Source organism: Myzus persicae, unplaced genomic scaffold, assembly GCF_001856785.1.
Source record: "Myzus persicae strain clone G006 unplaced genomic scaffold, MPER_G0061.0, whole genome shotgun sequence".
NCBI lineage: Eukaryota > Metazoa > Arthropoda > Insecta > Hemiptera > Aphididae > Myzus > Myzus persicae.
In genome coordinates, this window is record NW_019104133.1 from 744,221 (window position 1) to 757,418 (window position 13,198).

At 30.8% G+C, this 13,198-nt stretch overlaps 3 protein-coding genes across 4 annotated transcripts in view; 1 reads left to right on the plus strand and 2 right to left on the minus strand.

Annotated features, from left to right (window-relative positions):
• Positions 1 to 251, minus strand: part of LOC111039079 (putative nuclease HARBI1) — a gene marked incomplete at its 5' end in the record, with an annotated part of 1,924 nt that extends 1,673 nt beyond the window's left edge. Inside the window, one exon of the mRNA XM_022322391.1 lies at positions 11 to 251. Within this exon, the coding sequence (XP_022178083.1) occupies positions 11 to 251 (241 nt within the window). The remainder of the gene's footprint in view (positions 1 to 10) is intronic.
• Positions 239 to 838, minus strand: LOC111039109. The gene has a single exon (XM_022322433.1). It carries the CDS (start codon positions 606 to 608, stop codon positions 258 to 260), a length of 351 nt encoding a protein of 116 aa, XP_022178125.1. The 5' UTR covers positions 609 to 838; the 3' UTR covers positions 239 to 257.
• Positions 839 to 7,837: 6,999 nt separating this feature from the next.
• Positions 7,838 to 13,198, plus strand: part of LOC111039089 (katanin p60 ATPase-containing subunit A-like 1) — a 20,530-nt gene continuing 15,169 nt past the window's right edge. The window contains exon 1 of one of the 2 annotated variants that reach the window (XM_022322404.1): positions 7,838 to 8,262. The gene's annotated coding sequence lies outside the window, so the exon portion shown is untranslated. Of the gene's footprint in view, positions 8,263 to 9,517; positions 9,852 to 13,198 lie in introns of those variants that run through there. The other variant, XM_022322405.1, reaches the window with a different exon arrangement.

Genomic DNA, 13,198 nt, shown 5'->3' on the forward strand with positions numbered 1-13,198 from the left:
CATCCTTTACGATTCCTGAATACTTCTCCATTTATACCACCTGGATTTTGTATTCTTATATGCGTACAATCAATACATCCTCCTACACCTGGCATTCCAGCTATTTCGAAAAACTGTTGTCTAATGACTGACCATTCAGCTTCAGTTTGAGGAAACTTTACATGGTCCCTAAAACGACTAGCAATCTCATGGGAAACTCTTTTAATAATTCTAGACACAGTACTCTGGTCAATGCCTCTCAAGTCTCCACAGACAGTCTATAAATTAAAAGTAACATGTCTTAAATAATTTTTACAAATTAAAATTAGGTGGTATTTCACTTGAAAGTTTGCTGTTGCATAAAATCGTAATGTTGTCAATAACTGTAGAATGGGAGGTATAGGCAATCCTCGATTATTGGCATAGTTAATACCTAATAAATTTAATAACTGATCCATGACAATTAGTTTTGGAAATCGATAACGTTTGAAAAATGTGTTGTCATTATATTTTTCAAACGGATCTTCAATATTACGAATATACCTTCTTGGAATTCGTTCAACATCAAATTCATCGAAATATTCATCAACCATTTCTACATAATTCACAAAGTTATAAAAATCGTCCATACTACTATATTTTTAAACAACTTTTTAAAATTTATATTTTGAGCATGAAAAATATTGATAGCACGTAAAAATAACAAATTTATGTATCACTTAAGACTTAGGTGGCGGAATTTTAGCGCATAACTTTATGTGTTTGTTTATGGCCTATGTAATACATAAATATCACTGTGCAAGAGAAAATTGTTAAAAGAAATTATGTGTCACATAACTATGTCTTATGTGACACATAAAATGACTATGCATATGGGCCTAAGTGTTGACGAAATATATGAACAAAAGCATATCGAAAAAATCTAATTTAGCTTATTCGAGTTTATTTTATTTTATATTTAAATAAATAAAATATTACATATTATCATAATTACTCAATAAATAGTTTATAGTTTATACTACCTATGTATGTTTTTTAAATATTCAATATAAATACATTGGTATAATAATTATAGAACATACTGTCATACTGATACTTGTTATATTTATTTTTCTTCTCATACGGTATAAGACCTATGGTCTCAAAATTCTTCTAATGCTCATTAAGTATTATAGTTCGTATACGATTTAACATTAACACATCATAAAATAGGTAAATTAAATTGTTTTAAACATCATAATATATTACATGAGAACCGGTCGAGGGGGATGACGAAAATGTGTACCCAGGGCAGCGAGTCCTAAATATGCTACTGACGACCGTGCGTTAATTATATTATGGCAATCGGTGTAGTGAGCTGTAAGCTATTATAAAGATATTACTTATAAAACAAAAAAAAATCATTAGTATGATCGGTTATAAATAACGAAATTACTTAACATATCATGTTTAGACAACCATCTAACATATAGGTAGGCACCATAAATGCATGGGAGCTATCGGTACAATATTGATTTTCTTCGTTATTTTTTGGTTATTATTGCCGTTTCCCGAACTTTTTTCGTTTTTCCTGCCGCTCGGACTCAGTGTCACAGATATTTCTATTGCGATATGAGCTACGCCGACACGGTTCTGTCAACCGGGTCGTCCTGCAGTGTAGTGCACAAGTCTGCTACGTAAGCTTGCGGCGAAGGACGAAACGCATAAAACCCAGTACAATGTATCATATACGACTATACGAGTATGTATAATATTGTTATCATTTTTTTTTTTTTAATACTGTATAATAATATCTAGCTATAAAGTTTAATTGTTTTGTTTTCAAACTTTCACATAGTTTTGGCAAAAATAAGAACTTATATATATATTATTGTTTATTCATATGATATTATGGCCACTTGCGTAATAGCAAGAGTATATTTGCTGAAACGTATCTGGATAGGAGCAGGTATATAACATTATAGTGTGCATTGTGGACATAAATGATTTAAGTTGGTTGATTATTTTATGTCGTTGGCTTGTGTACGTACCCTGTTCTTTAATGACCCAAAAGAAGCAATTATTATTTTTACTATTGTATTTTATGACATTATTAACCATTAAATGAACTTATTTCCAGTTAAAATGTAAAACTACAGTAATAGGTTATGCATCTATATAGGTAAACTGGTAAACGCATTTAAACGTGAGTATTGTATTAAAATATAATATATATTATATTATGATACTCGCGACTCACCACTCTCGAAGTCTTCAACTATTCACTCTTTAATTTTTTGCTGTCTTTTTTAAAATAATAAATTACTTTACTAACAGATAAAGAGAGATGCATTGCATTTTTTTAACTGATATTTAAAAGATAATCTAAATGTACAGTTTGTCATCAAGGCGCCTCTGAGTTCTCCACATTGAGAATGATCTCGTGTTAGTAATTAAAAAGAAAAAAAATGTTGTAAATGCCGGATTATAGTGCAGCTTTAATTATACTAACTTGATAAGTTTTTAAATAGTTTTTAAATTAAATGGATTCCTCGGACGTCTGGATGCAACATCAATCGAGGGTTAAGACACGAATAACTGAAGACATATGTATTTTTCTGAACTGTCTCGCGTCAAACGCTTTGTGCCTATATAGACTTTTGACGCAACGTCACTGCCGTATTTTCGTCTTACAAAATCAAACTTTTATTTTGATAAAAAAATGTCACAGTCAAGACTTTTTACATATTTAACGATGGGTGCCAGGGTGCGTGATGCGGTGCGTCTATATTCTATTATATGTACAGAAAGTGTCGAGTATACCTTGTCATTCATTAAGTAACCGTAAATTGTAATGTACGTGTTAAATTTAAATCCAATGATAAATCATTGTGTTTACGAAAAACGATTCTTAGTGAAGACGGTCTGTCAGCATATATAACTAAGTATATTTATTATGATATATGTATTTTATATTGCTATTAAAGTAATTAAGTATTATTATTAATATTATTTTTATTATTAGACGGTATAAGTAGAAGTGTAGAATCAATTTTTCCCAAAAATGCAAAAACATTGTATTTGAAAATATTATTGTGTATAATACGAGTATAATAATAATATGTATGTTAAAAGTTTAAAATTCCCTAGAAAATATTTTGGATTACAACAAATTAACTAAAATCGTTATTCTTTGTTTAACCCACCTAATTTTACCTTACAAGCAGCGCCTAGACTTGAATTAAATTAGCATCTCGTGATATGGTTGAACTAAACCCAAGCAGTTTAGGGAAATTTGTAAATTATAATAAAATGTTAGAAGAGTTCCGTCCGACCGCCCCCTCCTCACGATCATGGGCATTTGCCAATCGAGCACTGCAGTCGACAGTAACAAGTATTTATTTACTACATACAATAATAAATTAAGTACTTATCATTCATAATATTATCAATAATTTAAACCATCACGAGAATTCATCGTACAAGATTTATTTCATATATAGTTAAGAATTTCAATTAGGTAGATAAGAAAAACATGTACAATATTATTTTATGAAAAAAAAAATGTCTTCAAAGGTCCTTGTGTTTTTTGTTGGCTTGCAGCAATATTGGATATCATAATATTCGCGTAGTCCTTGAAACATTATCATAACTGTCAAGGTTTTCACGTGTCTTACAGCAAAGTCGTGTTCTGTTATTTCATATATTTGAAGTTGTATACTTGTATAACGTATATATTACAGTATTACACGACCAACAAAGTCCTAAATAGTAAAAGCCACAGTAATCAATAAAGTTTTTTTTCCTGTTACAAAACTATTTTTCAATACAATTTGCTTTTTTATATAAAATATTTTACTCGATATATTGTTAAAATACTGCATAAATCAATATAGGTATTACCTACATTTTCTTTTACAGCTATTTCTAAAATTAACAATATAATGTGCTTAGAAATGGCATAATAGGAATAATATACATGATGATAGAATATGTTCAATAATTATAACCTGAAATGTATGAGGAGAAATGCCATCCGGTGATAGAGCCGAACATATCTTATTCATATTTAGGAGTCCCTATTTTTTTAATTAAAATTCACACTTGAGTTTAAAATAATTTCTAGTAAAAATCACCATGATCCATGACTTAAAAGTTGGGTCTATGCATCCCTTGAGTAATGGACAATAATGTTTTATTCCAAAACAAATGTTCATATAAAAACTCCATCTGACAAAAATAACGTGTTTTTTGACTATATTACTGCATTATATTATTATTTATTCCTCATGGCCGTATAAATAAATATTTGTTAGCAAGTAGACAAGACAAATTAGTGAACAATTTCATTTATTATTATGTGGATCTATGTATATATATATTTTATAATAATATACCGTATTATTACAGTATAATATGGAGTATACACGCCACGAATAATGTTGATGACTTTGCACCAAGATTTTTATACAAATAATACTTTATTATTTTTGATACCCACTCTTTAATTGTAATTTTTATGTTAATTTAATGCAAATATTCTACATGCTTAATATTTTCATTATTTAGTGTTAAATTGTAAATCTTTCAGGGTGCGAGAAACGTTACCTGTTACTTAATATACTAAAACGAGCGTAGGTGTTTCATAATTTGATTCTTAAAAATTATCTGAGTCATAAAATGCACCTATATAATATTATATATGGTGAGTAAAACAACTCGATACAGTTTTAAGAGATTACAATAAATGTAAAAACCAGTAAATCAATTAGTATTACAGATTACTCATTAGTCATTATTAGTATTAATATTTGTTTTGTTCTTTGAATAAAATATGAAAACACCACTTCAATTTTAGTTGCTTTAAATGCGTTTTATTTACCTAATATAGGTACACCTATTTATATTTTTCAACGAAAAATGTCTGTTTAAATTGTACAGACGTTATAACACTCATTCATAACATTCAGAATAATTATGCGTGAATAAAATAAGTCATATTTCTTATAAATACTAAAACACTATATTATCTAATCTAATTACGTTAATCTTTTCATACAATCAGTTTTTTTCTCCAAAAGTTCTTACTAAAGTACTATAATTTATAAAGCAGTATAATAAAAGGTATAATAAATAAAGTTAATTACACTACAATAACACACACATTATAATAAATTACAAGTTATATTCAGGGATGAAGTTTTACATTCGATTTTCTGAAAACATATGTCGAACAGCGAGTTAAATTGTATATACATCATATTGTATTTACATGTAATATACAATAATGCGTATTGCATGTTTAATATTCAATTTTAGATTGAACAATAATTACCAAATAAATATTGAATAAACAAACTATAAGCAAAAGACAAGTATAATAACTAAATAAAATGAAAGTTAATAGATTCAATAACTACTTAAAAATCATACTTTTACACGAGTTCCTTCAATTTTTTATTTTGACTAATAATTTTGATGTCACTAAATTGATTAACCGAATAAATGGCATACGTATTTGAGATGACGTGACTTAATACATATTATAATTTATAAGCTAACTGAATTAAATTAACTTTTTTTTTAGTATGTCTATGTAATATCCAGTAGTTAACCTCGGATCCTTGAAAGAATATACTTATATACCTAATACATTATACAAAATATTATTGCAGACTGATTGTATAAAGATATATACTTTATATTATATTGGAATCATAGTATAGATCAAACTTCAAAATTAGTTTATGAACCTATCGTTATCTTTTATTAAACTATCACTATAATGTAATTGAGTCTCGTTAGCAGTAAGAAATAATGTGTTAAAAATAATGTAGGTACCTCGCTTTAAAATAATTATAGACTATAGTAATATTTTTCGTTAAGCGTTAAAATATACTCGTCTCGGGTTTTTAATACGCTGGTTAGTATCTATAGAAGTTGAAACTAATATCGATTTTCCTACACGACATACGAATCTCGTGCTATTATAAAATATTATGCTCTTTAAACTTCTTTCACTTTTGCTAATTATTTATTTCACTTTTATTTTTTGCGATTACCCACTGCAGAACTTATCAAACTATTTCGTGTATGATAATACAATTATACCGAACAAGACGTTCGTAGTAGGTGTACCTATATAATACGAGGGCACGGGTAAAAGTATCAAAATCGTAATATCCGACCAAACCAGTCGACGACGGCCGATGTCCGATGAGATAATTACGGAGAAAACCCGGACCAATGACTCGGCGCAAACCGATATAGGTACCTGTTAGAGCTTTTGCAACGGATATCCAATTGGTACCTATATGGGCTATGTAGGCATGTCGGACAACGATTTTAATAATTACAGAATAATATTAGTTATTACCGAAGGTACTTAGAAAGCAGTGACTGAAATGAAAACCGTAGATTGAAAACACCTGAAAGTACTGTACGCCTGACGCAGTGTCCGCCGTACCCTACGTATAAACTCATAAAAATCGGCTTCTAATTTCTATATGCGTATTATATAGGTAAGACGAGTCGTAAAAAATATAATGTGTTCGTGGCCGAAAAACGCGTCAAATCGTGAACGTTGGAAATTGTCACGCGCTGTGTAAAAATACTTAAACTATATATTATTCTAACACATGATTAATACAAACACAACAATAATATTATTCGTAAGTCGTGACAGCAGAGAGTCTAGACGTGCACACCCGGCGTGTTGGCGAGTGTCCACGTGCACGTCCGGTGTTTATATTATTATTATTATTATTATTATTATTATTATTATTAAGCGCGATTAATACATCTGTCGCGTAATGAATGTCCAAACGGGCGGAGCAGAAAGAAGGGTTAACATAACACGATTTTCGTAGGATTATTTGGATTTGAAAAATCGAGTAGAACGTGAGTAGGTAGAACTGAGTATGCGCACACCATTGCCCATGTCACGCCATCAATAATACTCTTTTCCAATTCTATCATGTTCTGTACAGTACGTTATTCAGTTATTGCATCCCATCCATTTGTGTTTTTTGTACTTCGATTTTATTTTTAAAACAAACGTTTGTTTTTACGTTGTTAAAACATTTGAGTTGGCTGACTTAAAAAAAAAATAATAGGCGGTTAGAGTATTAATACAACTTGTAACCACATGATTATTACCTATTAATTATTATACACATGTATTTTCAATATTATTGACTACCTACCTATCATTTACTACACAATATTACAGTTATTTTAAAAAAATGTTAATTTCCACTCTGAATAGAAATTAATTACAGTTTAACATAATATTATTTTCCTTTCTTTTGGACGTCTGGTGAGCAAAATTCATTCCATATAATAAAATACAATATATTGAGCCTAATTCAAGCCCACAATAACATACACAAAAAAAAATAGCCATCGGAACAGCAGTATACTACCTACCTGTATTATTTTTTTTTGTACTTAGGAATTGATAATTTGAAAAATCCCGAAATAGGAATTGGGGGAAAAAATTCATCGACAGCCACAGTCGGGGCGTATTCATTTGTAATTCCTTACCGCGAACAATAACAAGAAATGACGGCATAAAGTATTATGCAGTGTCTGTATACAGAACACACGGGATTATTATGGATTTTTTCGGGGCTGAGGAGGCGGATACAGGGGTGGATACCTACCAAAACGGGGTGAAAAAATAATAAAATTCCGATCGTCGCGTATCGTCATGTGCTCATCACGGCGTGTCGTTTAACCCCACGTGCACGCGATTCCAAACAACTCGGCCGCCTCGACCTTGGCTCGCCCGAACGGCAACACACGGGTTACGCCGACACCGTACGAATTCGTGCTCGCAATAACTGCCAGTCGCACCGGTTTCGATTTCATTACAGTAGTACGTCTGCGGTTTCCGTCGTCGCAATATCACAATATTGTGTATTGTATTATCATCACGACGTCAGTGATAATACTGTAATATATTATAATAAGACGATAATGTGAGGTTTCAAAATATTCCAAATATCGTTTGTAACGAACAATAATGTACACGCACACGTGTCGTACTGTTTTTATTTCTCAAAAATAATATCATCTCTTCGGACGACGACGTTTCGGTATCTCAAGCGTGCGTAAACGAGTGCGTGTATTGTTATCGTGTGTGATTTTTTCACGTGCCAATAAACTTAAATATTAATAATATTATATTATACTGTATTACACTGTATTGGCGCGCAAAAACCGTACACGTTAAGCTGCGGTGTCATTGAAGACCGGCCACGGACCTTGCAGAGGCATACGTCCTATTATGGTGCGGGAAAGGTAAAGTCGAACGATGGTTATATTTATATAATGTAAGTGGTATAATATATATGTATATTGTATATATAATATATTGTAATGTGACGGCGACGAAGAAATAGAGATAGTCAGACGAACTGCAGACAGAGAGAGAGAGCGTAGAGAGTAAAAAAAATGTATGCACATCTGTCATGATAACATTATGTCGATTGTCGTGTTTCACAAATGCAGACTACGGTCGAAATCGGAAAAGTGTGCCCTCGGGAATGGCATATTTTTATATTATTGAGTAAACGCGGACGTTATAGTCTAAAAAATAGTACATCACAGCGTATTGTACCACATGCTTAATACATGATTTAGAAGTTAAAAAAAAAGGGGCGAAATTGATAAAAATATTATTCAATATTGTGTACTATATGTAATATAATATACAGTGGCGTACATTATATACCACGTGGTTGAATAAAAATAGTTCATTCTGTAAAGCCATAAAGACATTTATTTAGGTTTCAGGTTAGAACTAAACCTTTTGTGGAAACTAACCTTTCTCTAGCAGTTTAGACCCTATCCCTCTTAGTTAAGCCGATGCACATCATATATTTATATTTTTCAATCCTCGATATTAGGACCCCACTGAACCACAAATTTAAAATTATACAAATTCTACAAAATATAATAATATTAATTATTTTGTCACGAGAGTTAATTAAATACCTTAGCATAGTTTAATTTTTTCCGACAAGGTGCATTCTTGAAAAATGGTTTTAATATTTAAATATCGTATATTCGTACTGTACTTATATTGTTTTTTTGTCATAGACACTATACTTATTTTATTAGGTTTATTAATTGCAATACCTATAATACTAGTACAAAAGTTTGCTTTTAACATAACACAATATATTAATAAAGACGTAGAGACACAAAACGGTGTGCGGACGCAGTAATAATTGTAATCATCGCCTTCATTCAAATGTTTCATATTGTTGTGGATAATTATATTGACGTTTCCAAATCGTGAAATTTTCGTTTAGACACTGCCGAATTATTCATTAATTAATGCATATAATATCATATATTATTATTACATTAACGGTCACCGCCGAGCGCGCACGCATCTCCGAACCGTACATAGGCCGCGTCGTGGGAGAGTTAGCACGCCACCGCCGCCGCCGGTCCACGCAACATCTGCGACCGCGTGCTTGGCGACCTCACTTTTTATCGTCAGTCGTCGATATTAGCTCATCGCGTTTCGTAGACGGCGGACCGTCGTCATCGTCGTCGTCGTTTTGGTGGTGGCGCGTGGTCGTGAGTGCGGCACGACAGTATGCATACCTAATAAAATAATAATATTTAAAATTATATTTATAAAAAATATACGCTTGTACATACAACCGGTTCGGCCGGGAGACGCTTTTTTCGGTTCTCCCCTCGGATTTGCCCGTATAAATCTCATTCCGGCTCCGGCCGACTCGGGAGTGTCACTCCTACGCCGTCGTCGCAATCTAATATTGCGTATAGGCGTATTGTATAAAAAAATATTCGAGACCATACGTATAATAGTACCTATAGTACCGTTCTCCATCCGGATGCTGCAGCTGCTGAAGGTATGCTATTTTTGTTAGTTTAAATACATACGAATTTACTGCACCCGCCGCAATGGATTTTACAACTCACGAGCTGCACCCTACAACCGCGCGTTTGTAATACATACATATATATCAATTAGGTACCAGTGGTATATATATATATATGGTCACTGCAGAGGCGGTATATGTATAGGCGTTGTTTTTGTTTTTGATCCTCGCCGGGAAATATTTCAAAACGACACACAGGAAAAAACAAATCCGTTCGCCGCGTCCTACGCCAATTACACTCGATTTTAACGGGCCAACGGCCAACACGAGATCAACGTCGTCAGTAATCACTGCAATAATAGGTCCGTCAAATACCAGACGTGAACCTACCTAAATACAAAGCGAACCGTACAAACATTTTGGACCGCAAAAATATTGGACGTCTTTAGGACATCTATACCCATTATATGATTCTTACATACCGAATGGTATTTATTATATACGTTCTTGTGTGGAGAGATTGAAAGTGTAGTCCCACAAAGTGATGGTCAAACGGGTGGTGGGAGGGTGATGGGGATAGATCCCCTATGACCTTTTTTTAAATATTCATAATAACTTATTTATAGGTACAAAACGGTACCAATAAAAAAATCAGCCCCCCCCCCTCGTGACATAAACCATTTGACCACCACTACTCCCACGTACATTTAATTTTTTAGTCATCAGTTTAATTTTTGTTTAAATTTAACAAACAAATATATTACGTTTTAGAACAAAGCGCTGACGCTGAGAAATATTATTATTAATAGAAATTAGTAATTACTACTACAATAGAACGAAAATCATCGGTAAAAGTATAATATAAATATAAACTTCTATAATATGATATTATGATGTATATATTTTATGTAGACATATTTTTTTTTTTTATTAATTTAAGCCGCAACAACTAAGGTTATTGGCATGTTGTACAATGTAAAGATTAACTTATGTGCTAGAGGGAATTACACATATTAAATACAATGATAGTTATTTACATAGGTTATACGTTAAAGTATGTGAATATAACATGTAAAATACAAATATCAGATGAGGTTATACATGTAGACATATTATATAGGTATATATCTACACTATGACATTATAAATGTATACAATTTATGGTTAAGTAAACCCAAATTAACTCTATATTATTAGTTATTATGTATACGCATGGGTGATGGATATAGAGTATAAATATATACACACAATGTGATTATTTTTATAAATTACCGAATTTTGAATAAGTGTATGGCACACGAGTGCTCAGCAAAATACTGACCTACTATTAATGTACAGATTATAAAAATTTAAATACCTTACTTATAAGTTATTAGTAAAACTTAACTAATTAACGATTAACTACCTTCATAGACAAAAGCAAACTCTACTAGATGTGGGAGGAAAGTCCTTGTCAATTATTATTGTAATCTTAAAGATAAATTTTGAATATCAGTCATGATTCAAGATATAATAGATTTATATTGTGGATTAATACAATTATATTTCATTATAAATTGTATTATTATTTATATTACCTTATATTTGAAAAAGTTTAGCTCGTAGGACGGGCAGCTGCCCACCCTGTCCCTCCCATGCGCACGCCAATGACTATACCTACTAGTTCGAAAATCGATTTTTATATGATATTGAAATTCTCATAAAAATATTATGCTTTGGAAAATTAAATTAAAAATGTATGAAGTCAATCAATAAATTAAAAATTATTACGATAAAAATATTTAAAATGTTTTATTATGACTACATTTTATAAAAAACAAAAATTTGTAAGTAATATTAGAAATTCATAAAGCAATTTATATTTATATCCAACAATTGAAAAAATATTGGGTACAAGATTCCTCTTAAGTGATTTTACTTTCAACAAAAAAAAGATTATATATTTATTAAGAAAGTCAAATTATTATTTTAATGTCTTATTAGCATTTGAAATTCAAATTTTTACAACATTTCATGTTCGCCCAATTTCCCATTGAACGATTTTCTTATCTTCTAGTAATTCAAAAAGGTATAATTTTTAGTGTTGGCCAACGTCCCAACGATATCGATATCGTGGGTATTTTCCGAATAATTTTGATATCGTTATCTAAAAATAATTATCGAAAATATCGCGATATCGGCTCCAAACAATAAAGTTGATGGATATTCACTATTATTACTTTCATCTATAATAAATTATAGCATATTGTGATATATTTCAAAGAAATAGTTCAACACACAAAACAATTTAATCTAAATTCAGTGCCGGTTGTTAACTCACGGCGAGACCTCGTAATGATTTTATTTCGTTATTAATTAATAATTTTATAATTATACTTGCTGACCCGGCAATGCTTTGCTATTGCTCGATTTCAGTACATTTATATATGTTTAGGAATATGTGAAAAGTTTGATATGAATTATATCAGATATTTAATTAGATTAATTTTTTTAGTATAATTTTATATAAAAGTGTGGAATATATTTGTTTCGTTATGATGTATGATTTTTTATTTTTGTCAATTATATCAATTTGTCTTAGTATTGAATATTTCTGGATACACCACTTTAAGTATCTCGCTTCTAGGGCCAGCACAAATAGATTTTGTTTGCATGTGACACGTGACAGAGCTACGTACAATAAACTAAATTATGTAAAATGTAACTTGTTGTAATTGTGTAAAAATTTAAATCGATTATTAAAAAAATATCGCTGGCCAACACTAATAATTTTAGATACAAAATGTTGACTGAATGTTATAGAATTTCCTATAGGTACATAATATAATTTTCAAAATTTGTTTAGCTTTTTGAACTATTTAATGACATTCTAAATTTTCGAATTTGTTAGGTTTTTTTTTCTATTAATTTTAAATATCGATAAAAAATGTCTATAACTAAGATTTTAACATTAAATACAAGGTCCCTCATAAGTCTTTATAATAGCAGTTCAAAAATATTAAAGATAAGCGTGCATGAAATGCAAGTTCGGCAATCAATTTATCTAAGACAGCAGAGAATACATTTATCCTGCAATCTTTCTTGCCTGTTATTCAGTTATTGTAATTACTAAATTACTTGTTTCGTTTTGCTTCATATTATTTGTTACATTATCTTAAACAGTTCTCCTCTTGTCTTTTTGTCTTTTTTAATGCCCTCGCGGCCTCGCTTATTTAGCGGGACATCGTGCATACGTTTAACAAAGCACAGACTGAAAAGTTCATCAATTGGCAAACCAATGATTTATATTAAAACTGTGAACTGTTGTAACTAAAGTTTAAAAAAAAAATGTATGTATATTATTTATGTATGTAGTTACATAAACGCATTAATAATAT